This window comes from Rhinoraja longicauda, chromosome 12 (assembly GCF_053455715.1).
Source record: "Rhinoraja longicauda isolate Sanriku21f chromosome 12, sRhiLon1.1, whole genome shotgun sequence".
Taxonomy (NCBI): domain Eukaryota; kingdom Metazoa; phylum Chordata; class Chondrichthyes; order Rajiformes; family Arhynchobatidae; genus Rhinoraja; species Rhinoraja longicauda.
In genome coordinates, this window is record NC_135964.1 from 37,113,654 (window position 1) to 37,139,805 (window position 26,152).

The 26,152-nt window shown below is 43.4% G+C and overlaps 1 protein-coding gene across 1 annotated transcript in view; it reads right to left on the reverse strand.

Annotated features, from left to right (window-relative positions):
* Positions 1 to 25,714, reverse strand: part of map3k15 (mitogen-activated protein kinase kinase kinase 15) — an 87,839-nt gene extending 62,125 nt beyond the window's left edge. Inside the window, exons 1-6 of the mRNA XM_078408742.1 lie at positions 25,381 to 25,714; positions 12,548 to 12,687; positions 10,865 to 11,058; positions 5,346 to 5,514; positions 5,089 to 5,195; positions 1,475 to 1,645 (exon numbers count right to left, since the gene is read on the reverse strand). Coding sequence (XP_078264868.1) covers positions 1,475 to 1,645; positions 5,089 to 5,195; positions 5,346 to 5,514; positions 10,865 to 11,058; positions 12,548 to 12,687; positions 25,381 to 25,714 — 1,115 coding nt within the window. The remainder of the gene's footprint in view (positions 1 to 1,474; positions 1,646 to 5,088; positions 5,196 to 5,345; positions 5,515 to 10,864; positions 11,059 to 12,547; positions 12,688 to 25,380) is intronic.
* Between the last annotated feature and the right edge of the window lie 438 nt (positions 25,715 to 26,152).

Consider the following 26,152-nt stretch of genomic DNA (forward strand, 5'->3'; position numbering starts at 1 on the left):
GCCTGTTTCCTTGCTGCATCTCTAAACTAAACTAAGAAGACAACTAACATCATCAAAGACTCGCATTACAGTGGCCACACACTCTTCTCGCTGCTACCATCAGGAAGTCGGTAAAAGAGCCTGAAATTCGTTACTTCTGAGATCAAGAAAAGCTTTCTCCCATCAATAATCAGGTTCTTGAACCGCCCTGCAAAGCCCTAACCACAAGCCCAGCTCAGCACTGGACAAATGCAGACTTTGCACCACTCCATTTGCTCTACATACTTTGTATGGGCTGTCTACTTAGAATAACTGACAATTTATCGTAATTTTTGTTGTTGTATTTCATGTGCCTGTAATGCTGCAGAAAGCAAGAATTTAATTGTTCTGGTTCATATCACGTGCATATGACAAATAACTCTTGAACTCTTCATTCTTTCCCAGTTCTGATAAATGATTTTTGACCTGAAATGTTAACTCTGTTATTGTCCACAGATGCTGCATGATCTGCTGAGGATTTCCAACATTGACTATTCTTAATTTGTCGTGACAATAGATTTGTTGTTGTAATATATTTTTCAGTTCTTACAATAAGGCTGAAACAGAAAGTCTGTTCCTCCCTATATCATGCTATCCTCTGCCTCCTATATTTATACGAGTCAGGGTCAAAAAGCAACACAAAGATAGCAAGTATATTTAAACATAAATTCCTTCAAAATGGTGCCTTTGGTTAGAGATCAGCATTGATCTTTTTCGCAAGTTTCGCACCTGCCCTTCCCTCATTGACATTTCCCTTAATATCGAAAATCCCATCAATCACTTTGGGCGGCAAGGTGGCGCAGCGGTAGAGTAGATGCCTTACAGCGGTAGAGACCCGGGTTCGATCCTAAGAGTTCTGTCCATATGGAGTTTGTATGTTCTCCCTATGACCATGTGCGTTTTCTCCGGGTGCTCCAGTTTCCTCACACATTCCAAAGGTTCGCAGGTTAGTTGGCTTCTGTAAATGATCCCCAGTGGGCAGGGTAGAACTAGTGTAAGGGTAAACACTGACCTGGTGGGCTGAAGGCCCGTTTCCATGCTGTATCTCAAAACCACAGCTTTGAATGGCTGACCTCTTGTTTTTGAGACTGATCTCTGGTTTTCTGCTTACTTGCCAAAGGAAACATCCTCACAGTATCTATTTTGTCAATGCTCTTAAGAATTTTATATTTACATGAGATCATCGCTAAATAAAGGACTTGGCTATTCATTCTCGTGGGATATTCTCAAATCATTTTATAATAAAGGCCAACATTACATAAGGTTTCTGAATTTCATGTTAAATTTCTGTGGTACATATACCTAGGTCCCTCTGAATATCACCTCTTCCCAATTTTACCATTGCGAAAAGAAATACCCTACTTTTCTACCAACATTTCCCCACTTTATATGAAAGAAAATTTCCTACTGTGAAGTTTGCCATTGCTTCTTCCTTGCATTTGTGAAGATTTTTTACCATTCTATCGCGTTGTCTCGGCTGGTTGCATCCTTGCAGTACGAGTCGAGAAAGAGGTCTTTGTAAATTCTTCCACACAGGCAGTACATGTCGGGGGCAGGCTTCTCAAACGACGCCAAGACTTCCAGCATCACTCTTAAGGCTTTCTTTCTGTCACCTTGTTGATTCCTCCTGCAGGAGGTAGGGGTTGGAAAGAGGGGAGAAAAGCAACAAAAGTCAAGAAAGAAAGACCTCCATTTTTATCATGCCTTTCATGACGTTCGATCAGCAGCAAACTTTTTGCAGCCAATAGTGCTTTTGAAGAGAAATGACTGCTATATTATTTAGTTTAGTTTAGAGTAACAGCGCAGAAACAGGCACTTCGGCCCACCGAGTCCGCGCCAACCAGTGATCCCCGTACACTAGTTCTATCCTACACAAGCTTGGCATAATTTACAATTTTACCAAAGCCAATTAACCGACAAACCTCTCTATGTCTTAGGAGTGAAGGAGAAAACTGGAGCACCCAGTGAAAACCCACACTGTCATGGGGAGAATGTACAAACTCCATGCAGACAGCTCCATTGGTCAGGATCGAACCTGGGACTCTGGAGCTGTAAGGCAGCAACTCTACCGCTGTGCCACCATGCTGCCCCAACTACTGTCTTGTGGTTATAAGGGACAGTCAACATGCTTAGAACAAGCTCATAAACAGAAATGTAATGATGTGCAAGCTGCATTAGTGGTCTTGACTGGGTCGTAGATATTAGGTAGGTCGCCGGGACAATTCTCTTGCTCTTCCTAGAATAACGGCAGAGGATCTCTTCTATCCATTCGAGAGCAGGATGGACCTTTCGTCCAAAGGTGCCCATATAAAAATAAATAGATGGTAACGTTTCAAAAACAAATCACTTTAAAGCAGTCGTCTCCAGATCTCACAGCACATCAGCAGTCGAGGCATTGGCGAACGGTGCTGTGCTTTGGTGATGATCTTGCCCATAGTAGTTCTGTGCCCACTTTTCCTGCAGCCCAGGTAGAGTGGATGTGGAGAGGATGTTTCCAGTATTGGGAGATTCCAGAACCAAAGGGCACAGACTCAGAATAAAAGGATGTGCCTCTGATGAGCAGGAATGTCTTTGGTGGTATTCACTGCTACAAACTGTCGTGGAGGCCAAGACATTTGGGTAATTTTAAAATGGAGATTGATAGGTTCTTGATTGGAATGGGCATCAAAAGTTATAGGGAGAAGGCAGGAAAATTTGATTAGCCATGATCAAATTGTGAGGTATGTTCAATGGACTAATTCAGCTCCTATTTCTTGTGGTTTTTTATAGTTTTAGAGAAGCCCCTCGACTGTGGGCAAGACTTCAACACCATTTAGCATGTAGACTATACTGGATTCTGGGAAACTGTGGCTGAGAGAAAGAATTGAGGAAGTTCCCGATTGATCAATGAGCAGGTCATCGAGGCCTACACCATGGAAACAGGCCCTCCGGCCCAGCTCGTCCATGCCAACCAAGTTGCATAACCTAGCAAGCACCACTTGCTGTGCCTAACCCACATCCTCCAAACCTTTCCTATCTACGTACCAGTCCAAATGTCTTTTAAATGTCATAATTGTACCTGCTGCTACCACTTCCTCAGGCAGCCCATTCCATTTACACGCTGCCCTCCGTGTGAATAAATTGCCCCTCGGGTCCCTTTTAAATCCTTCTTTTCTCACCTTAAACTTATGCCCTCCAGTTTTAGACTCTCCTACCCTGGGGTAACGCTGTTGGCTATTCACCTTACACTTGCCCCTCATGATTTCATAAACCTCTACAAAAGTCACCTTTATGCTCCAGAGAGAAAAGACCTAGCCTATCCAACCTCTCACCATCAGACCTGGTGACATCCTTGTAAATCCTTTTCTGCATCCTTTCCAGATGAATTACATCCTTCCTGTAACAAGATGACTGGAAATGTACACAGCACTCCTAATGTGGCCTTACCAACAAGACATCCCATTTCCGTTACTCAATGTCAAAGGAGGCAAGTGCACCAAATGCATTCATCACTACTCTGTCTGCCTGTGTCACCACTTTCATCAAACTTTGTACCTGGATGGAAAGGACTCTTTGTTGTACACACACTCCCCTGGACCCTACCATGTACTGTGCGAGTCCTACCCTGATAGGTCCTACCATAATGCAACACCTCGCTATCAACTGAGGTAAACATGTCAATGAAAATAACACAATTGACAGATCAGATGATAAATTTACTGAAGCTTTTAGTTCAGTCAACCAGAAACGTCACATGTTCATTTACATTGTTCTAGAACTGCAGTGTACATCTTTGCAAAAGCAAACCACAAAGCAAAAATGCTTGTCCAATAAAGTTACTTTAAATTAAAATCAATTTATCTTTGTAATCATTCTTTTTTTTAGTTTAGTTTTAGAGATACATCGTGGTAACAGGCCCTTCGGCCTACCAAGTCTGCACTGACAAGCGATCCACTCATATTAACACTATCCTACACACATGGGACAATTGACACTTATACCAAGCCAATTAACCTACAAACCTGTACGTTTTTGGAGTGTGGGAGGAAACCAAAAATCACAGAGAAAACCCACCTTTACCACTGCACCACCTCTTTAAAAATCTCTACAAAATTTATAGATGAACGAAATTAACCATTTTCTGAGAAGAAATTCTTCATCTCCAACTTCAATGGCAACTGCACTCTGAAACTATGCCCTCAGTTCCAGATCCTCACACCACCCCTCCCCCGCACCCCCCACGCCTCCCGAGCCAAATCCCCTCTCAGTATCAATCCTATGAACCCTATCAAAATCTTACACATTACAATAAGATCTTCTCTCATTCTTCTCAACCGCAATGAACATAGGGCCAGCCTGCGCAACCTTTCATTATCAGTCAACCTCAACCTACCAAAACACCTGCGCTTTAAAGGGTGAAACTGTACACTAGACTTTATTTTAGAGATACATCGTAAAAAACAAGCCCTTCGGCCCACCGAGTCTGCGCCGACCAGTGATCATCCCGTACACAAGCAGTATCCTACACACAAGGGACAATTTCCAGAAGCCAATTAACCTAGAAACTGTACGCCTTTGGAGTGTGGTAGGAAAGAAGAGCATCCGGAGAAAACCCACATGGTCCCAGGGAAAACTTACAAACTCCGTACTGACAGCACCCGTACTCAGGATTGAACCCGGGTCTCAGGTGCTGTAAGGCATCAACTCTACCACTGCGTCACTGTGCCGCCCTGATGATGACTTGGGGGGCTAAAGGGCCTATTTCTATGCTGTATCTTGCAACCAGTTCAATCAATCAAAGGGGGAAGGCTGTGGATTACAAGTTATAGGAGTAGAATTAGGCTATTTGGCCCATCGAGTCTACTCCGCCATTCAATCATGGCTGATCTCTGTCACCTAATCCTATTTTCCTGCCTTCTTCCCATAACCCTTGACACCCAGTCTAATCAAAAACATGTCTATCTCTGTCTTAAAAATATCCACTGACTCGGCCTCCACAGCCCTCATGCAGAGAAACAGCGCAGAAATAGGCCCTTCAGTCCAGAGCCCATGCCTTCTTCCTCAGCTGTGACTAAACAGCAGTGACAGTACCTGTTCAGTGCAAAGGCATAATGAAAGCGGATGCTGTGCTGATCTGCCAGGTCACAGGTTGGCAGCTCCTGCAGTGTTTCCACCAACTTCACCATGCCATCATAATCCTGTCAGTGAAGCGGAGAAGCACTCAGTCAAAACAAAAGTAGATTAAAGCCATACAAATTTAACCTGATAACTTCTAAAAGTAAAAAAAGAGTTCTTCTGGCGTATATCATCTATTAGGCATGTTTGCCTTTAAAAAAAAATTATATTACCTGGATGTCTCTGTAAGAGAAAAGGAGGTTTGTGATAACGTCAGGTGTGATGACCTCCGTGCTTTCCATACGCAACTTTATGGCAGATAGCTGCTTGGCCAACTCTTCCCCTTGGTACTTCTCCCGTGCTTTTCTAATATCACTCAGCAGAGTATCCTTCAAATACGTGCTGTGGACAGATCATTGATTGCTCATCAGATGTGAATGGTGACAATAAACAGCAATGACAGAGAGTGTGGCACCAAGTGGTAATTGTCAATATCACTAACCAACCGTGAATACTTGGTACATTTTCCAAAGTGAAGCAAGTGATATACATTGGACGTGGTTTCTGGAACTGTTGCGCAATAATGCTGAGAATTATATTCTGCACTCTGTATTTTACCCTTCACTCCACCTGTGGTACTCGAGTTTGACTTGACTGTATTTAAGTGTTGTATTATCCGATTTTGAGTGGATAGCATGCAAAACGAAGCTTTTCAGTGTACCTTGGCACACGTGACAATAGTAAACCTAAACCTAAAATCTATGGCCCAGAAATTCTGTACCACAAACAGCATGCTAAATAGTGCAGTCAACAGGGCCTAAGTCAGTTTTGTGCAGTAATATTCTATTGTGCAGGAGCCCTGGAGGGTTGTGTGATATAAATCTCCAGCACTCTCTCCAATAAGTACTGCTATGTTACAGATGATCTCAAAAGCAGTACGGGCCCAATGGGCCAAACTGTCTTTACATACATAATAAGGAATAGGAAAAGGATGGTCAAATGGCCCTTCAACATGTTCTACCATTGAGTGTATGCATGACCTGATTGTTCTTGTGATCTCAGCATCACTTCCCTGCCCACTTCCCACAAGCCTTGAATCCCCAACATACCAACTGTCTGCCTAACCTCAGCTTTGAGAATATGTTCAATGACTCCACCTTCATAACTCTGTGGGCAGAGAATTCCAAAATTGTGCCACTCAATGAAAGATGATGTTCCTCATCTCCACTTATAATCATGACTTCTTATTGTGAAACAAAGCTCTTGGTTCCAGATTCCCCCCGAAAGGAAAACATCCTCTAGCATCTACCATGTTAATCTTTCTCAGAATCCTGCACATTTCAAGATCATCTTTCATCCTTTTAAAAGTCATGAGCACAGGCCCAACCTGCTGATCTTTGAAAGTCATAGAGCCATATGTCCATACCGACCAAGATGCCCCCCTGAGCTAATCCCATTTTCCTGTATTTGGCACATATTCCTGTAAACATTTCAATAGACAATAGACAATAGGTGCAGGAGTAGGCCATTCAGCCCTTCGAGCCAGCACCGCCATTCAATGCGATCATGGCTGATCACTCTCAATCAGTATCCCATTCCTGCCTTCTCCCCATACCCCCTCACTCCGCTATCCTTAAGAGCTCTATCCAGCTCTCTCTTGAAAGCATCCAACGAACTGGCCTCCACTGCCTTCTGAGGCAGAGAATTCCACCCCTTCACCACTCTCTGACCGAAAAAGTTCTTCCTCATCTCCGTTCTAAATGGCCTACCCCTTATTCTTAAACTGTGGCCCGTTGTTCTGGACTCCCCCAACATTGGGAACATGTTTCCTGCCTCCAATGTGTCCAATCCCCTAATTATCTTATATGTTTCAATAAGATCCCCCCTCATCCTTCTAAATTCCAGTGTATACAAGCCTAATTGCTCCAGCCTTTCAACATACGACAGTCCCGCCATTCCGGGAATTAACCTAGTGAACCTACGCTGCACGCCCTCAATAGCAAGAATATCCTTCCTCAAATTTGGAGACCAAAACTGCACACAGTACTCCAGGTGCGGTCTCACCAGGGCCCTGTACAACTGTAGAAGGACCTCTTTGCTCCTATACTCAACTCCTCTTGTTATGAAGGCCAACATTCCATTGGCTTTCTTCATTGCCTGCTGTACCTGCATGCTTCCTTTCAGTGACTGATGCACTAGGACACCCAGATCTCGTTGAACATTCCCTCTTCCTAACTTGACACCATTCAGATAATAATCTGCCTTTCTATTCTTACTTCCAAAGTGAATAACCTCACACTTATCTACATTAAACTGCATCTGCCATGTATCCGCCCACTCGCACAACCTGTCCAAGTCACCCTGCAGCCTTATTGCATCTTCCTCACAATTCACACTACCCCCCAGCTTAGTATCATCTGCAAATTTGCTAACAGTACTTTTAATCCCTTCTTCTAAGTCATTAATGTATATCGTAAATAGCTGGGGTCCCAGCACCGAACCTTGCGGTACCCCACTGGTCACTGCCTGCCATTCCGAAAGGGACCCATTTATCCCCACTCTTTGCTTTCTGTCTGTCAACCAATTTACTATCCATGTCAGTACCCTACCCCCAATACCATGTGCTCTAATTTTGCCCACTAATCTCCTATGTGGGACCTTGTCGAAGGCTTTCTGAAAGTCGAGGTACACCACATCCACTGACCCTCCCCTGTCAATTTTCCTAGTTACATCCTCAAAAAATTCCAGTAGATTTGTCAAGCATGATTTCCCCTTCGTAAATCCATGCTGACTCGGAATGATCCTGTTACTGCTATCCAAATGCTCAGCAATTTCATCTTTTATAATTGACTCCAGCATCTTCCCCACCACTGATGTGAGACTAACTGGTTTATAATTACCCGTTTTCTCTCTCCCTCCTTTCTTAAAAAGTGGGATGACATTTGCTATCCTCCAATCCACAGGAACTGATCCTGAATCTATAGAACATTGAAAAATGATCTCCAATGATTTCTTATCATCATAGTAGTCTACATGCCTTTTAAATGTTGCAACTGCAATCCACCCTCGTTATAACAGATTTTAGTTTATAACAGACGGATTTTCCCCAGTAATCAGTCACCATTGTCTCTTTAAGAACTCAGGCTACTAGTTATATTGCAGGAAGCCACTGATATTGACAAGCAATTGCTTTGATTGAAAATTGTGCAATGCCACTCTATTAAACAATGTAACAAAAAGTCTTTAGTATTTTTGGCCTGCAGTAATATAAATACATTTTTAGTTGTTCAATAGAACTTTGTATTTTAAACAACTCATTATTTCACTGAGTCACCACTAGGTGGAGTGAATCCCTTACTCTGTTATAGCGGACAATCGGCAATAACAGACACAATACCCGTCACGACAGCTTCCTCTAGTAGCTTGTTCCAGATACTCACCTTCCTTTGTGTGCCCCTCATGTTCCCTTTTTAACCTTTCCTGTATCACCTTAAACCTGTGCCCTCTAGTTTTGGACTCCCCTATCCTAGGAAATAGACTGTGATCATTCACCTTATCTACGCACCTCATGATTTTACAAAACTCAACAAGTTCACCCTTACATCTCTGCAAAGGCTTGAGGGGAAAAAGCCTCCAACCTATCAAGTCTCTCCTTGCAAATCAAGCCTTTTGGTCTTTTCCAAAGTTTTTTTTTCTTAGGAATGTTTGAGGGCAGAATTTGTGTAGTGATGATGCGGGCAGGGGTTGGGAAGGCAGCTTGCTGTCAACTGAGTGTGGCTCAGACCAACAGGTAGAGAGGGTCAGCCCCAAGATGATGGAAGAGTTGGAGGGCCAAGCGTCAGGGCATCAGTCAGGGCAGTGATAGGTCAGTACCAAGCACTGACTCGTCAAGGGTAAGGGACATGATCAAGTCAGGGTCCTGAGTAGATGGTTCGTTAGGGAGAGGGAGGGCGAGGGAGAGAAGAAGAATTGCCGAACCAACTCGGCCTGGGAAAGAAGATCAATGCCTTGAGTTCATTGGCTCTGTGCCAAATACATTTGGGGCCATTTGAGGTTTACTTTGCAGTACTTAGTGTTTTTTGTTTTTTTTAAACAACATCAGCGAATGAATGTTTAATCAACATGGAATTGCACACTGCAGCCCATTTGACCTCACTCAGTGAGTCCGGTTGCCTGTGTGTGTGCACAGAATGAAGAACCTGAAACAAATCCTGTCAGGCCCACACAAGGCTTTAGAAAACAAAGTCCTGCTTGTGGTGACCAAGGTGTTGCACTGAATGAGGGACCTCTTAACCTATGACAGCAAGCAATTGAAAAAGCTTCCCATTATCATCAGTGGATTAATAGCAGTGATGAACTGATCATTGGGGTGTCATAGTGGCACAGCGGTAGAGTTGCTGCCTTACAGCGCCAGAGACCCGGGTTTGATCCTGATTATGGGTGCTGTCTGTACGGAGTTTGTACATTCTCCCTATGACCATGTAGGTTTTCTCCGAGTGCTCCGGTTTCCTCCCACACTCAAAAGACGGACAGGTTTGTAGGTTAATTTAGCTTCTGTAAATTGTCCCTAGTGTGTAGGATAGTGCTAGTGCTTGTCGGCATGGACTCGGTGAGCTGAAGAACCTGTTTCCACGCTATATCTCTAAAGTCTCGTTTAAATGAGTAAGTGCAAAGAAAGAATGATTTGTGTGATGATACGTTATGTGTGGATCAGAGAACTGTCAATGTTGAAGCTGAGCAATATTTTGAGAAACATAGAAAATAGGTGCAGGAGGAAGCCATTTGGCCCTTCGAGCCAGCACCGCCATTCGTTGTGATCTTGGCTGATCATCCACAATCAGTAACCTGTGCCTGCCTTCTCCCCATATCCCTCGATTCCACTAGCCCCTCGAGCTCTATCTAACTCTCTTTTAAATTCATCCAGTGAATTGGCCTCCACTGCCTTCTGTGGCAGAGAAGTCCACAAATTCACAACTCTCTGGGTGAAAAAGTTTCTTCTCACCTCAGTTTTAAATGGCCTCCCCTTTATTCTTAGACTGTGGCCCCTGGTTCTGGACTCCCCCAACATTCGGAACATTTTTCCTGCATCTGGCTTGTCCAGTCCTTTTATAATTTTATACGTCTCTATAAGATCCCCTTTCATCCTTTCAAGAAACATCACACAAAATTCTAAAATGCAAATCCAACCTCCAGCCACTTTAAGACCAAAACACTCATATGCTCTTTATGAAATCTTTATGAATATCCATTGTCAGCAAAGCAAACTGAGATTTACTTCAAATCAGACTTTATTAGGTGTTTTTTTTTTTAGTTTAGACCAACATTGTCATAATAATAAAAACACTGGGAATTTACACTAAACTGATTGATTGAAAGATGTAGCATGGAAACAGGTCCTTCAGCCCACTGAGTCCACACCGACCATCGATTACCCATTCACACTACTTCTACTTTGCAACCGTTCCCTAATTCCCTACACACTGGGGGCAATTTGCAGAGACCAATTAACCTACAAACTCGCATGTCTTTGGGACGTGGGAAGAAAAGGGAGCACCCAGAAGAAACCTATGTGGTCACAGGAAGAACATGCAAACTCCACACAGACAGCACTCAAGGATAGGATCGAACTTGGGTCGCTGGCGCTGAGAGACAGAAGCTCTACCGGCTGCGCCACTGTGCTGCCTCAACAAGACCTTCAGTTGCCAAATCATTCATTTCCATTGAGCATCTCTCGTCATTTGCAAATAGCTACCTTGTGGTAACGTCAATATCTTTCAGAAGACTGCTCAGTTTCTCCACTAATGGCTGGCAGAAGGGTCCCAGAAGGTTGTCCCAGTTTGGCTGCAAGTACTCAGAGGCTCCTCGTTGAACATCATTTTCACAGCACAGGAAGTCATCATTTGTGGTTGTCACGTAGGGGATAAAGTGACAACTGCCACCAATAGCCTAAGGAAGAAAATATACATTAAAGTCAACACATAAAAAATTCACAATATTCTCAATCGACTCAGTCTGAAGAAGGGTTCCGACTCAAAACCTCGATAAAAGCCAGCATCTGCAGTTCCTTCTTTCACAAAACTCAAAATACCTTGCTTTGAGGGCCACTTTAAGGGGTTTTAGGTGCATTGTGAGTGACAGATATAGCCCACAATGGAGTTTCAAGAAATCTTTACACAGGGCAATTTAAAGGTTTCAAAGGTCTTTATTGTCACGCATACCACGAAGGTACAGTGAATTTCGTATTACCGTACAGCCATACTAAAAAAAGCAACAAGACACACAACTGCATAAAAGTTAACATTAACATCCACCACAGAGGATTCCCCACATTCCTCACTGTGATGGAAGGCAATAAAGTCTGATCTTCTTCCCTCATTTTCTCCCGCAGTCGGGGTGATCGAAGCTCCCACAGCCAGCGATCAAAGCTCCCCCTCAGAGAGAAAATAAAAACACAAACTGGCTGAGACACTCAGCATGTCAGTGAAAAGTGAAACAGAGTTCATGTTTCAGGTCAGGCACCAGAACTGGAAAAAAAAAGATTCAAAACAAGGTCATTTTAAAGTCATGGAGAATGTGGCAGGAGAAATGGATGAGACTAAAAGGATCATCTGTAATGAAGCGAGATCAAGTCAATTTAACAAAAAAGATACAGCAAGGAAATAGGCCCTTTGGCTCACCAGGTCTATACTAAGCATTGATTACCCATTTTCCTTCATTCTACGTCATCACACTTTCCTATCCACTATCTTTACGTTGGGGGCCATTTACAGTGGCCAATTAGCCTATAAACCCACAGGGCTATGGGAAGTGGGAGGAAACTGAGCACCCAGAGGAAACCTACACAGTCACAACAAGAAAGTGCAAACTCTCTGCAAATAGCATCAGAGGTTAGGATCAAACCTCGATGTCTGGTGCTGTTAGGCAGCAGCTCTACCAGCTGCACCACTGTGCCACACTTAATAGGACTATTTCTGAAGGCAGTTCAATTTAAAGAAAATCGTCTTTCCCAGTTCTGGTGCACAGTCTCTGACCCGAAACATGAGCTCTGTTTCTCTTTCCACTGACCTGCGGAGTTTTCCACCCGATTCCTGTAACTGGAGGCACATACATACCACCACACTACATTGAGCAGAGAGTGAATGATAAATGTGTGGTCCCAAGTTACGGGTGACAATTTCACCTCACAGATTGCAGCCTTGCATGCAGTTAGTGCAATGGCCAGTGGCAACATTCCAGCTGTCTCAAAGTCCAAATCCTTACTCTCCATACAACCCTGTACTTTGAAGTGGAATTCCCAAAGCAGAAACAACTCCATGAGAAGCAGTTAATTTGAAGTAGCACATGAAGGCATAATCTCCAGGGACTGTCAGCTGACATTTTTTACTACATCTTGGTGAAAGTAACAGATTGCAACAGTAACTGTGAATTAACTAACCTTAAGTGACTGGGCACCTTTCAGGTCAGTGTTGTGGTAGAGAATGATGTTGTTTGTCATATCGAAGCTCTCTCGTATGCCCAGATGATAGAAGAGTGTCGGTTGTCTGAAAACATCACTCATGTCCACCACCGCAATGTCTGTAAAAGAAATTCTGGCTGACAGTTCAATAAGTTCAGACATTCATACGTCATAGGAGCAGAATTAGGCCACTCAGTCCATCGAGTCTACTCCACCATTCAATGATAGCTAATCTTTCTTTCCCTCTCAACCCCATTCTCCTGCCTTCTCCCTATAACCCTTGATACCTTTACTAATCGAGAATGTGTCAATCTCCGCCTTAAAAATACCCAATGGCTTGACCTCCATAACTGTCTATGGCAATGAATTCCACAGATTCACCACCCTCTGAATAAAGAAATCCCTCCTTATCTTCTTTCTAAAGGTACGTCCTTTTATTCTGAGGCTGTGCCCTCTGTTCCTAGACCCTCCCACTAGTGGAAACAACCTCTCCACATCCACTCTGTCCAGGAGAAGGAGACAAAAGGATGACAGATAAGGAAAGAGGAGGAGGAGTGAAATGTAAAGCTTGAATGAAGGATGTGGGTGGAAGGGGACAGATCAAAGGGAAACACAAGATTTTGGGATAGGGCAGAGGAAGGGAAATAGCAGGTGACTAGAGTGGTGGGAGAAATGTGTGGAAATTGGGATGTGAAGGAGAGAGATGGGGAGTGGTGGTGGGGGGGGGGGGGGTTATTTCTTAAAATGGCTAATCTGACTCAGGCAGAGAAAGCCAAGAGCTTCATTCAAGATTCAAACCCAGGGTCTGAGAGAAACATACAGCACTAATTCAGACATTTTTGGCCCAAATTGTCCCTGCCAACAGTGTTGCCTAATAATGCCAACCCCTGATGCATGCATTGCACCCATATCCCTTATGCCTTTCCTATCCAAGTACTTGTCCAAATACCTTCTAAATATTGTAATTCTATCTACCTGCACCATCTCCTCTGGCAGCTCCTTCCATTTAACCATTACTGTCAATGTGAAAAATATACTTCTCCAATCTGCTTTAAATTTCTCCCATCTCACCTTAAACCTCTGCCTTTTAATAAACAGACTCGAGACTCTCTGCCCCAGGCTAAAGATTCTATCCTAAATACACACCTCATAATTTTATAAACCTCTATAAGATCACCCCTCAGGCTCCTATGTTCCAATAATAAATACGATCTATCCAATCTCTCCTTATTACTACAACTCTCCATTTCAGGTAACATTCTGGTGAATCTCTTCTCTTTATTGCCACCACATCCTTCCTGCAGCGAGGCAATCAGAACTGTACGCAATACTCCAACTCCAATCTGACCAATGTTTCGGACGGCTGCAACATTACATCCCAATCCTCACAATGGCATGGCCAAATGCCTTCTTAACTTATCTATTCACCTGTATCATCACTTTCATTGAGCTATGGTTTTGCACAGCAAGGTCCCTCTGTACATTAATACTCCAAAGATCCCTCCCATTTACTTTACATGTTCTAATAGAATTTGTCTTCCCAAACCGCATGTCCTTTATCCTTACACAACCCTCTTCATTCTCTGAATGATACTGTAACCAATAATCACACTCCTAAGCCAGAGTAGTAGTGCTGCTGTGATGGTCATGTTGTGCTTTGGCAATTTAGTCACGGTACAGATGCAACCTAAATCTAGAGTTAACACAAAAGACCCACAGACCAATACCACTAAAATCTCAAGGGTTGGACTCATTGACATGCAGAGTGAGCTTCTTACACTGATTCTGAGATGTACTGGGAGCCCGTGCAATTATTCCAAAAGAGGCAGAAGTACTCTAAACTGACCGAAATGTTTCAAATGTGAACATGCAAAGTGATCACGATAGACAAAATCTCTCTCCATGCAAGACCAATAAAGAACGGCTTTGGGATTGGCTTACAGCGGAAATAGGCCTTTGTTTGTTGCATTCCTGCGTCGTGCCAAATTGCATAAAATTTGGCTCTCCACGTGTCCTTGACTATTATTGCTTTTTGCACATCTTCCATTCATTTGTCCTAAGTACTGTTTATATCTACTGTTCCCCTTTCCTCTGACTCTCAGTCTGAAGATGGGTCTTGATCAGAAACGTCAGCTATTCTCTTTACCAGGGATGCTGCCTGGCCCATTGAGTTACTCTAGCTTTTTTGTGTCTGTCTTTAGCTCAAAGATTTGCCAGACAAATAATTCCACATTTATTAAGATTTTCCTATGTCTTCTGGTAGCTTTTTCACTGAATCTCTATGCTTTCACTCCAGCACAGTACACATTCAATCTGCAGGATTTCACACAGCCACTCACTGAAGCTTCAGGCCAACTTCAGTTATGACATTTAGAATGGACTGCATTTCAGGAACATATATCCCTCAATTAAGGCAGAGCACTTCCAACGGTTAAATGAAGTGAGGGACAATAGAGCAAAGTGGACTGAAGCAATGTATCATCACAATCTCAAGGTGCTGGATGGCCTCTTTATGAGATCGCAATATCGCAAGATCTACTTCCCTGTTAGAGGAAACAAGATCTGAAGGTGCTGGGTTACAAAAAAGCAGGAGTAACTCAGCAGGTCAGGCAGCATCTCTGTGGAACATGGATAGGTGATGTTCTGGATCATTTCAGAGTCAGTCTAAAGAAGGGTCCCGACCCAAAGAGTCACCTATCCATGTTCTCCAAAAATGCTGCCTGATCTGCTGAGTTACTCCAGCACACAAGAACACAAGAAAATAGGAGCAGGAGTAGGCCAACCGGCCCCTCGAGCCCGCTCCGCCATTCAATACGACCATGGCTGATCCTACCCCAACCCCCTTCCCACTATCGCCCTTCTTCCCACTGTGTGATCTCTTGGGAGAGGCGAAAAAACGGATAAAAACCCAGGCCAATTTGGGAAAAAAATCCGGGAAATTCCTCTCCGACCCCAAGCTAGGCGATCGAAACTTGTCCAGGAGATTACTCAGGTCTTACTATACTAACCATAGCTCATGTCCACTTCCCTGCCCGCTCCCCGTAACCCCTAATTCCCTTGTCTATTAAAAAACAATCTATTTCCGTTTTAAATGTATTTAACGTTCCTGCATCCACAGCTCCCTGAGGCAGCGAATTCCACAGACTAACCACCCTCTGAGTGAAGAAGTTTCTCCTCATCTCAGTTTTAAAAGAGCCCCCTCTTATTCTAAAACTATGCTCCCTAGTTCTGGTCTCCCTGATCATCGAAAACATCTTTAGCGCATCCACCCGATCAAGGCCCCTCACGATCTTATACGTTTCAATAAGATCGCCTCTCATTCTTCTGAACTCCAATGAGAAAAGTCCCAACCTACTTAACCTTTCCTCATATGTCGACCCCCTCATCCCTGGAATTAACCGTGTAAACCTTCTCTGCACTGCCTCCAGAGCAAGTACATCCTTTCTTAAATATGGACACCAAAACTGCACACAGTATTCCAAATGCGGTCTTACCAATACTGTATACAGCTGCAGCAACACCTCCCTACTTTTATACTCTATCCCCCTGGCAATAAAGGCTAAGACTCCATTGGCCTTCCTAATCACTTGCTGCACCTGCATATTAACTTTTTGTGATTCCTGTACTAGTACCCCCAGGTCCCTTTGTGTTGTATTACCACGCAGCTCCTCCCCATTTAGAAAATAACTTTCTTTATGATTTTTTTTTCCAAAATGCATAACTTCACATTTATCAGTATTAAATTTCATCTGCCAAGTCGCTGCCCACTCTCCTAGCTTATCTACATCCTTTTGCAGGCTTTTTCTATCCTCCTCACTCCCTGCTTTACCTCCCATTTTTGTGTCATCTGCGAACTTGGATATATTACACTTGGTCCCCTCCTCTAAGTCATTTATATAAATTGTAAACAGCTGGGGTCCCAGCACTGACCCCTGCGGAACCCCACTAGTCACCGATTGCCATCCCGAGTATGATCCATTTAACCCAACTCTCTGCTTCCTGTTTGAAAGCCAATCTTCTACCCATGCTAATATATTACCCCCAATCCCATGATTTTTTATCTTAAGTAATAGTCTTTTATGTGGCACCTTATCAAAAGCCTTTTGGAAGTCCAAGTATACCACATCCACCGGTTCCCCTTTATCCACCCGAGATGTTACTTCCTCAAAGAATTCAAGCAAGTTAGTCAAACATGACTTCCCCTTCGTAAAACCATGCTGACTCTGTCCAATTAAGTTATGTTTATCCAAATACCCCGTCAGTATTTCTTTAATTAATGACAGATGAAGGGATTAAAAGTACCATTAGCAAATTTGCAGATGATACTAAGCTGGGGGGTTAGTGTGAATTGTGAGGAAGATGCAATAAGGCTGCAGGGTGACTTGGACAGGTTGTGTGAGTGGGCGGATACATGGCAGATGCAGTTTAATGTAGATAAGTGTGAGGTTATTCACTTTGGAAGTAAGAATAGAAAGGCAGATTATTATCTGAATGGTGTCAAGTTAGGAAGAGGGGATGTTCAACGAGATCTGGGTGTCCTAGTGCATCAGTCACTGAAAGGAAGCATGCAGGTACAGCAGGCAGTGAAGAAAGCCAATGGAATGTTGGCCTTCGTAACAAGAGGAGTTGAGTATAGGAGCAAAGAGGTCCTTCTACAGTTGTACCGGGCCCTGGTGAGACCGCACCTGGAGTACTGTGTGCAGTTTTGGTCTCCAAATTTGAGGAAGGATATTCTTGCTATTGAGGGCGTGCAGCGTAGGTTCACTAGGTTGATTCCCGGAATGGCGGGACTGTCGTATGTTGAAAGGCTGGAGCAATTAGGCTTGTATACACTGGAATTTAGAAGGATGAGGGGGGATCTTATTGAAACGTATAAGATAATTAGGGGATTGGACACATTAGAGGCAGGAAACATGTTCCCAATGTTGGGGGAGTCCAGAACAAGGGGCCACAGTTTAAGAATAAGGGGTAGGCCATTTAGAACGGAGATGAGGAAGAACTTTTTCAGTCAGAGAGTGGTGAAGGTGTGGAATTCTCTGCCTCAGAAGGCAGTGGAGGCCAGTTCGTTGGATGCTTTCAAGAGAGAGCTGGATAGAGCTCTTAAGGATAGCGGAGTGAGGGGGTATGGGGAGAAGGCAGGAACGGGGTACTGATTGAGAGTGATCAGCCATGATCGCATTGAATGGCGGTGCTGGCTCGAAGGGCTGAATGGCCTACTCCTGCACCTATTGTCTATTGTCTATTGTCTCCAACATTTTACCCACCACAGATGTTAGACTAACCGGTCTATAATTACCAGCCTTCTGTCTACTTCCCTTTTTAAACATAGGTGTTACATTAGCCATTTTCCAATCCACCGGGACCCTTTCTGACTCCAGGGAGCTTTGGAAAATTATCACCAATGCAGCCACGATCCCCACTGTATTTCTAATGTCTTTCCTAATGTCTTTCCTTGTTAGTGGAATAGGATACAAAGTAGAATTGCTGAACAGACACAAACAGCAGAGAATAATTCTCAAATGACAAGTTCCTAATTCCTGGAGAGGAGACTACTTTATTCGTGTTTCAGGCGCATCCGGAACCATCCAAACTTCTTTCGGGTCTGACCCATGCCAACAGCTTGTGGCACATTTCCTCATATAAAGATACAATTTGCACACAAAGGGGTCAGAGTGGATGAGACGCCCATCAAACGTCCCATTTGATTTCCAATACCTGGCAGTGGTGCCATAACAGGGGACTGGTCCAAAACTGCCCATTTTCCAACCCTGTAAAAAAACGCAATCACCTCCGCAAGGAATCAAACCCAGGCATACAAAAACCAACATCAGAAGCACTGGCCCGCATACTCCTGCCTTGCAATCACTTGGAAACAAACGTGAAGATTTCAGAGCAAAGCAACAGCTTCAAAGGGAAGTCAGGGACTGCTGCGTTCTTTGTTTCAACAAAACATGATTCACGCTTGAGTCATCTGACCCTTCTACACAACCCGCTGGTTTCTCCATTTAGGGAAGCACAGAGGTGCAATGGTAGAGTTGCTGGCTTACAGCGTCAGAGACCCAAGTTCGATCCTGACTACAGGGGCTGTCTGTACAGAATCTGTACAGAACTCTCCCCGTGGGTTTTCTCTGGGTGGAAATCTCCCCACATTCCAAAGACATACAGGTTTGTAGGTTAATTGGCATTGGTAAAAATACGATCGAACTTTATTTATCCCAGGAGCGAAATTTATCAATGATGCATTGTTGTGACGCTCTTAACTCACTCAATTCTATCACCCTTACCAGGAATACCCGATTATAAAATACCATCCCTTTAATCTACCAAGTGAATACACCTCCAACATCCTATTGGCGATCTCCATACCAGCACAAGCCAATGCCAAGACGGCACTAGGCAAACTGAGGCTCTGGACATATTAAATTATTCTTAGTCATCATCTCTCTTGGGATAGCATGCACATGAGAAAGCCTTAATTTCTCATGAACTCAACTGCAACTGATTTTTTGTTGCTGTTTTTTTTTCTTAAAGTATTTACCATAGGCAGTCAGCATAAATAACATTTCTTGGAAATGGCTTGACTTTGGAAAGAGGAACAACAGTAACATTTAACCATGAGAAGGGAAATGTTTTTGACCTTAAGGGAGGAGGTCTGTGCCTTTTGGAAAGGAAGGAACAAGGCACTTATGGATACAAATGCAGCTGGCTCTCAGAACATGAATTTCTTTTCACTCCTGTGGACAATCCTTTGGGGAGTGTGACTTTGAAGAGGGATTTGACCTCGGAGTGAACATTATTCAAAATAGGTTTAAGGACCGATACAAAATCAGTACTTATCCTTGAAAGACAAAGGCTCCATGTATGGTTAAGCAATATTTGGCAACAGTGAGATGAAAGTCCAAGGGAAATCCAGCGAACTGAGTTACAGTCAGAGGAAATTAAGAGTTACTTGAAGAAATATGACATAAACAATTTGCATAGCAAAACATATTAAAGGAAAAGAGAGAGGTAAAGGGAAAATAGATTATTTAAAAACAAAAACAGGTGAAACGATTACAGGTTATGAGATCATAAATAGCAAGTTTGTTAAATGAGAACTGTGCATTGTTTCAGTTTGAAGAATAGAGAAGAAAAAATAAACACCAGCAAAATCAAGTAACATTGGTTGGTCGTTGTACATTTATGTTTTTAAAAATGGCAATGGAGAAAGTACCAAAACTTACAATTAAGAAATCTCTTGCACATAACAATTTCCATCCCAGAGCATTAAAAGAAAAAAATGTAAATTGAACCTATATTGGTCATCATTTTTCGAAGATCTTTATTTTCAAAAATTCCACCTCTTGTTATGAAAATTTACTAATGTCAGTAGATTACAAAAGAGGAAAGGAAAACATGCAAGATGCTGGAAATAATTGAACATCAGCTTGTTAAAAAAAAGTGAAACCCCTTATCAAGAACCGAGTCAAAAGTTCAAAGAGTTGAAAGACGGAAATGTGAAGCATCAGTCAGGTTTTATTTCTCATTCAACGTATTGTGGAGACCTTTAACACAAAGAGTCAACGGATAGTGCAAGAGATAACAGCAATGTGGATGTTTTCCAATATCGAAAGGTTCTGGATCAGGAAATTAAATGCCATCGTGTCCTTCATTTTGTATTCTCATTTTACATTTGTATAAGGTTGAACCAGCCTAACTTGCTCTGCCGAACACACTGGCCACACCCTGGTGGCACGATTATGAGATTCTGCTGACTTGTACTCATTCACAGACACATTTTTGTAATAGCTGAATGTATGTTTTTGAAAATTCCACATAAGTAAACATTTATTGTTCATTTATTGTCACAGTGTTTCACATTGCGGCAGTGAGGCAGTGATCGGTTCAGCATAGATTTATTTAAAGATCTTTGTAAGCAATGACAAGATATCTCACTGTTGCCAATAAATCCAAATACAGCTGAATTAAAAACACTGCTACAGGACTTTGTAAGAAATGAATATTATTGGAATATGCGAAGAGAAATGATTGCAGTACTTTTAACACTTTTAGCGATTAAGGTCAATGTTCGCCTGCACTGTCCCATTTACTACTCTTGGCACAATGGCAGAGAAAAGTTGGCACTTTGCTTGCATCAAAAGCAACAGTCAGGCATATTAATATCTCTATGCCCTTTTTTATTTTTGGGGCTATCCAATTTAACACAGTGACTCCTTGAAGTAAACTTCCCCACTCTTCACCCGAGTTATGGTTGAAGGAGTCTTGATTTACCAGGCAAGTAGAGAATCAACCCCTTGTCCCAACTCTGCATACTTTTCCTTAAATTCATTACAAAGCAATGGTACAAGGCATTCTGCAGATCCTCCTGGGGAAAACTTGCAGCCTACCTTAGCCAATGCAATTTCAAGTGCATTTTAGTTTAGTTTAGTTTAGAGATACAATGTGGGAAAAAACCCTTTGGCCCAGCGAGTCCGCACTGACCAGCAATCCCCGTACACTAACACTCTCCTACACACTGGGGGTACTTTACAATTTTTACCAAAGCCAATTAACCTGCAAACCTGTACGTCTTTGGAATGTGGAAGGAAAGCACCCGGTGAAAACTCACACGGTCATGAGGAGAACATACAAATTCTGTACAGATAGCACCCGTACTCAGGCCTGAGCCGGTCTCTGGCGCTGAAAGGCAGCAACTCTACCGTTGCCCCACCATGCCACCTAATGTAATGGGCCAATGTAATGATCGTACCCAAAGCTGAAATGCAACTCTGTTGTCCCTGCAATTCCAAAAGAGCCAGATTAATAAAGTTTGACGCAAGATATTATTTGCAATTACCGCAGTAAGTAAATAAATAAGCGGCAAACTTCAGGTAAGTTATGCCAGCTTCAGTCAGATGCACCAAAATGATACAGGGCTTTAAGGGTTACATTACAAGCAAGTTGGATAAGCATGTCTTGAGTTTAATAGATTGAACTGATCCAGCTGGTCTATGTAAGTGAAAAGTGATTCAGCTAATTAGATGCCCAAAAACTGTTTTCCTGGTAGAATAATTTAGTGGAGGGGGTTAAATGGGAACATATTGGCTAACCTCAAGAACAGGTATAAGGTGTGTAATTGATCCATGCCCCTGGCTCCTGAAGGTAACTTCCCCAGGTGATCTCTCAGAACAGTGGCGTAGCTGGTAGAGCTGCTACCTCACAGCGCCAGAGACCCGGGTCCGTTCCTGACCTTGGGCGCTGTCTGTGTGGAATTTATACATTCTATCTGTGACCGTTTGGGGTTCCTCTGCCCTGATTTCCTCCGTCATGCCAAAGGCATGTGGGTTTTGTAGGTTCATTGGCCTGTATAAAACAAAAGATTGCCCTGAATGTGTAGGGCGTGGACGAGAAAGCGGGATAACATCGAACAATGTGAACAGGTGATCGATGGTCGGTATGGACATAATGGATCAAAGGGCCCATTTCCATGCTGGATCTCTAAACTGAACTAAGAGTCTTAATGACTCTCAAAGATGCAAAGTGCAACTCTACACAGCAACGTGCAGGAGTTTAACATTTGGTCAGCTTTTGAAAGGTCACACCATTAAATCCTTGACATTGTAGAGTGAGGGTCTGCATGATTGCCTGTAATTTCACTTTTTTGATGAATATTGGTGGAGGATTTGTAATTGCCATTTACCATCCTTGTAGTACACCCTGACATCCTTATGGAAGTGGATCAAGTGGCAGCTAAAACACAACTCAGATTTAGCCTAGGAAGATAAATTCTCAATATTGAGCACACACTTTATTCATGAAGATCACTTCTTATGCATTGGATCCTGTTTACATCTTTAACATTGTGCTTGTCATCATCAGGACTGGCCAAACTGCAAAATGAGATGAGTATATTTATTCTAACAGTTCTATTAATATGTTTCCATGTACAGTTGCTGATCCACTACAGGAATAACTCAAGTAATAACCCAACACGCCGTTCACACCTGACCTTTCCTTTAACCACTTCAATGAATAACATACTAATCCTCATCTCCAAGAGAGCAACCGATCATTACAGATAAGTGATATCTCAAACAAATTGATTGATGCTCAAGGCTTAAACTAATGTCCTCTTGTTCTTGATTCCCCTAATGTAGGTAAAAGACGGTGTATTCACCTCATCTACTCCCCTCATGATGTTATATACCTCTGTACAATCACCCCAGTCTCCTGTACTCCCTGCCTTCATGCATTGAAAAATACCAAAATGATGGTTCCCAGTGTCCGAATGTAAAACAGACCTCAAGCATAATTTAATTATCTTTTAAATTGGAAAACATTTCTGTGGCTCGTGCTGTTTTAAACCTCAGAAACAGATACGTTGATAGAACCATTAACATAGAATATAGGTGCAAGAAGAGGCCATTCAGCCCCAAGCCAGCACCAAAATTCTGACCGAAATAGACTTTTGAAATTTACCACAATGAATGAAAATCAATCAGGTTATTTTTTGGCACGTTTAGAGTCATACATGGAAACAGGCCTTTTGGCCCAACTTTCCCATGCCAACCAAGATAAACCCAAGATGAGGAAAAAAAAATTCATCCAGAGAGTTGCGAATCTGTGGAATTCTCTGCCACAGAAGGAAGTGGAGGCCAATTCACTGGATGTTTTTAAGAGAGCGTTAGATTTACAGTAGATCTTAGGGCTAAAGGAATCAACGGATACGAGGGAAAAGCAGGAATGGAGTACTGATTTTGGATGATCAGCAATGATCATATTGAATGGCAGTACTGGCTCGAAGGGCCTACTCCTGCACCTATTTTCTATGTTTCTGCTTCTAATTAATAGCAACCCGAGGGGTAGCTTTCTCACACAGACAGTGGTGAGTATATGGAACAAACAGCGAGAGAAGGTAGTTGAGGTATGAAAATCACAGCATTTAAAAGATGCTTGGACAGGTACATAGATACAAAAGGTTTTGAGTGATATGGGCCAAACCTGGGCAAATGGGACTAGCTTAGATGGGGTACCTTGGTTGGCATGGACAGGTTAAACCGAGAGTCAAGAGGCCTGCGTCTATGCTGTATGGCTAAATTACTCTGTACTCCTCCTCAGTCAAGTTCACCTCAGACTCCATCTAGCCTGGTGACAGTCTGCACCATGATCGCATCCAGTTCTGTAAAAGGAGATATCATTCACCTTCCCAGATGGAGGAACGGTGGGTACTGTTTCCCCATTCACCTTGTTCATATTGTGGACACTGTTGGTTCTAGTTTATCCACATCTGAGAGCTTTAGAATTGCTGATGTTTCTGGAGCACATCTGACTTGTGCTCTCCACCATGCGTGTGGCTCCAGGATCCACTGCTCAAAGCTGCAACTCTTTGAAACACACAGATCCTTAACTCAACCCAATCTGTGTCCATGATTACAGGGAAAAAGCTCTGGCTTAAATCCATGATAAGTAACCGGACTCATCTCTAAACACTGATAACCCAACAGCTCATCTCCCCTGAATTCTCAAAATTCCCTCCAACATCCCCTATTCCCACCAGCATATGCTTCTAACACCAGATTACCGCACATCGGTGAGAAGTATCAGACCCAAAGTGCTTGCAGCAAAGCATGTTCTCAGGTCTTCAGCTGATTATGTGGTTACTAATATGCTGCTGATAATACTGTCACCAGATGTGGAGTAAACTCCATTTAATGTACCCCATTCAACCTCCTCTTTCTCCATTCCCAGGCATAGCTAGTAACCTGACTGGAGCGGCACAGTGGCTCAGCTGGTAGAGCCACTGCCTCACAATGCCAGGGACCCAGGTTCGATCCCGACCACCGGTACTGTCAGCGTGGAGTTTGTACGTTCTCCCTGTGACCACAAGTATTCTCCGGTTTCCACCCACATTCCAAATATGTGTGGGTTTATAGGTTAATTGGCCTCTGTAAAATTGCCCCAAATATGTATGTATCTAAGAAAGAGGGATAACAGAACTATATGTGAACGGGTGATCATTGGTGGGTGCATGAACTTGGTGAGGCTGAAGGCCCTGCTTCCATGCTGTCTCTCTAAACTAAACTGGTCGGTTGTGGGCGGCCTCCCAAAATACTTCCACCATGGACATCTTCCTGCACCCAAGACAAATGGGAACCACTGGCCTCACCTGCAGTAATCTTCTTGAGGTGGTTGAAATCCCACGCAAAGTGCTCGAAGTCTGGTCTGTGTGTGGGAATGGGTCACATCTACAACTCTTAAAGTCATGCCCTCTAGTCTTTGATTTTTCCACCCTGGGGAAAAGTAAGTTTCTCCATAGGGATATCTCAAACGGTCGCCAAGGTGACTGTTAACACGTTAGATAGACATAAAATACTGGAGTAACTCAGCGGGACTGACGGCATCTCTGGAGAGAAGGAATGGGGTGACGTTTCAGGTCGAGACTCTTTCACGTTATTCTCCACATTGCGGTTTAGTAACACATGTGAATTGTGGAGAGCTTTAATGGCAAACAATTAACAGCAGTGGCCGACAAAACAGTGCATTTCAAGCAAAATCACCGGCTCTTAAAGGTATCTCAATATCCACTGAAAATCCAACCATATTTCTCACGGAAAGGCTTAATGAAAAATTATCAAAAAGTCATATAACAAAATTGACAGTTCTACGGTGAAAAAGTTAATTACGTTAAAAAAATAATTACGTTCCAATATTTAAGTTATTCACGAGGATGCTTTATTACAAGGATACGATGTGAAAATAAGTTAGTAACGCCGCGAAGGCATTAATAGCCACTGTATTTTTGTTTTTGCTAATGCAACTTTTCCCCCACCAACCTGCATGGTAAAAGGAGTCGAGGACCGGCGTCTCCCCGAAGTCCAGCTGGCCGAAGGGGAGGATGGTGAGCCCGGTGTCCTGGCTCCGACATGCCCGCTCCAGGCACTGTAGTGCACCCCACTCCGTGCTCTGGGGCTTGGCCGTCTCGTTGAGCACGCAGACCGCCCTCAGGCACCGCGACCGGGGCACTGCCGCCGGCTCCGAGCCCCCACCGCCAGCGACAGCCGCCTGCCGATGGCCCGCTCCCCCTCTGCCGCCCGCCTGGTCCCCGCAACCCCCTGGCCCCTGGCCCATCTCAGACCACAGGCAATGGGACGAGCTGTCTCTGTTCATCTCTGCCCACGATGCCTTGACCTTAGCACTGTCACGATGCAAGTTGCTGTTTGTCCGCTGTGGAACAGGCAGTGTCTAAATACAGATTACACGTGTGCCCTGGAAATACAGAGTGCAGCACCCCCTATCACCAGGGTTTAACTGAGAAAACATCCAGCTGGTGTCAACGCTCCCATTGAAACTTAGAAAATATAGAAAAATAGGTGCAGGAGTAGGCCATTCGGCCCCTCGAGCCATTCAATGTGACCATGGCTGATCATGTAAAATCAGTACCCCGTTCCTGCTTCCCCCCCCCTATCTGTTGACTCCTTCTCTTGCTCTAAATACCTCATGTACCCTTCCATTCCTTATTCCTCCGTTTCTTTATCCAGTTTCCTCTTAAGACGCAGGAGAAACAAACAGGCTGGAAACTCAACAGCTCAGGAAGCATCTATGGAA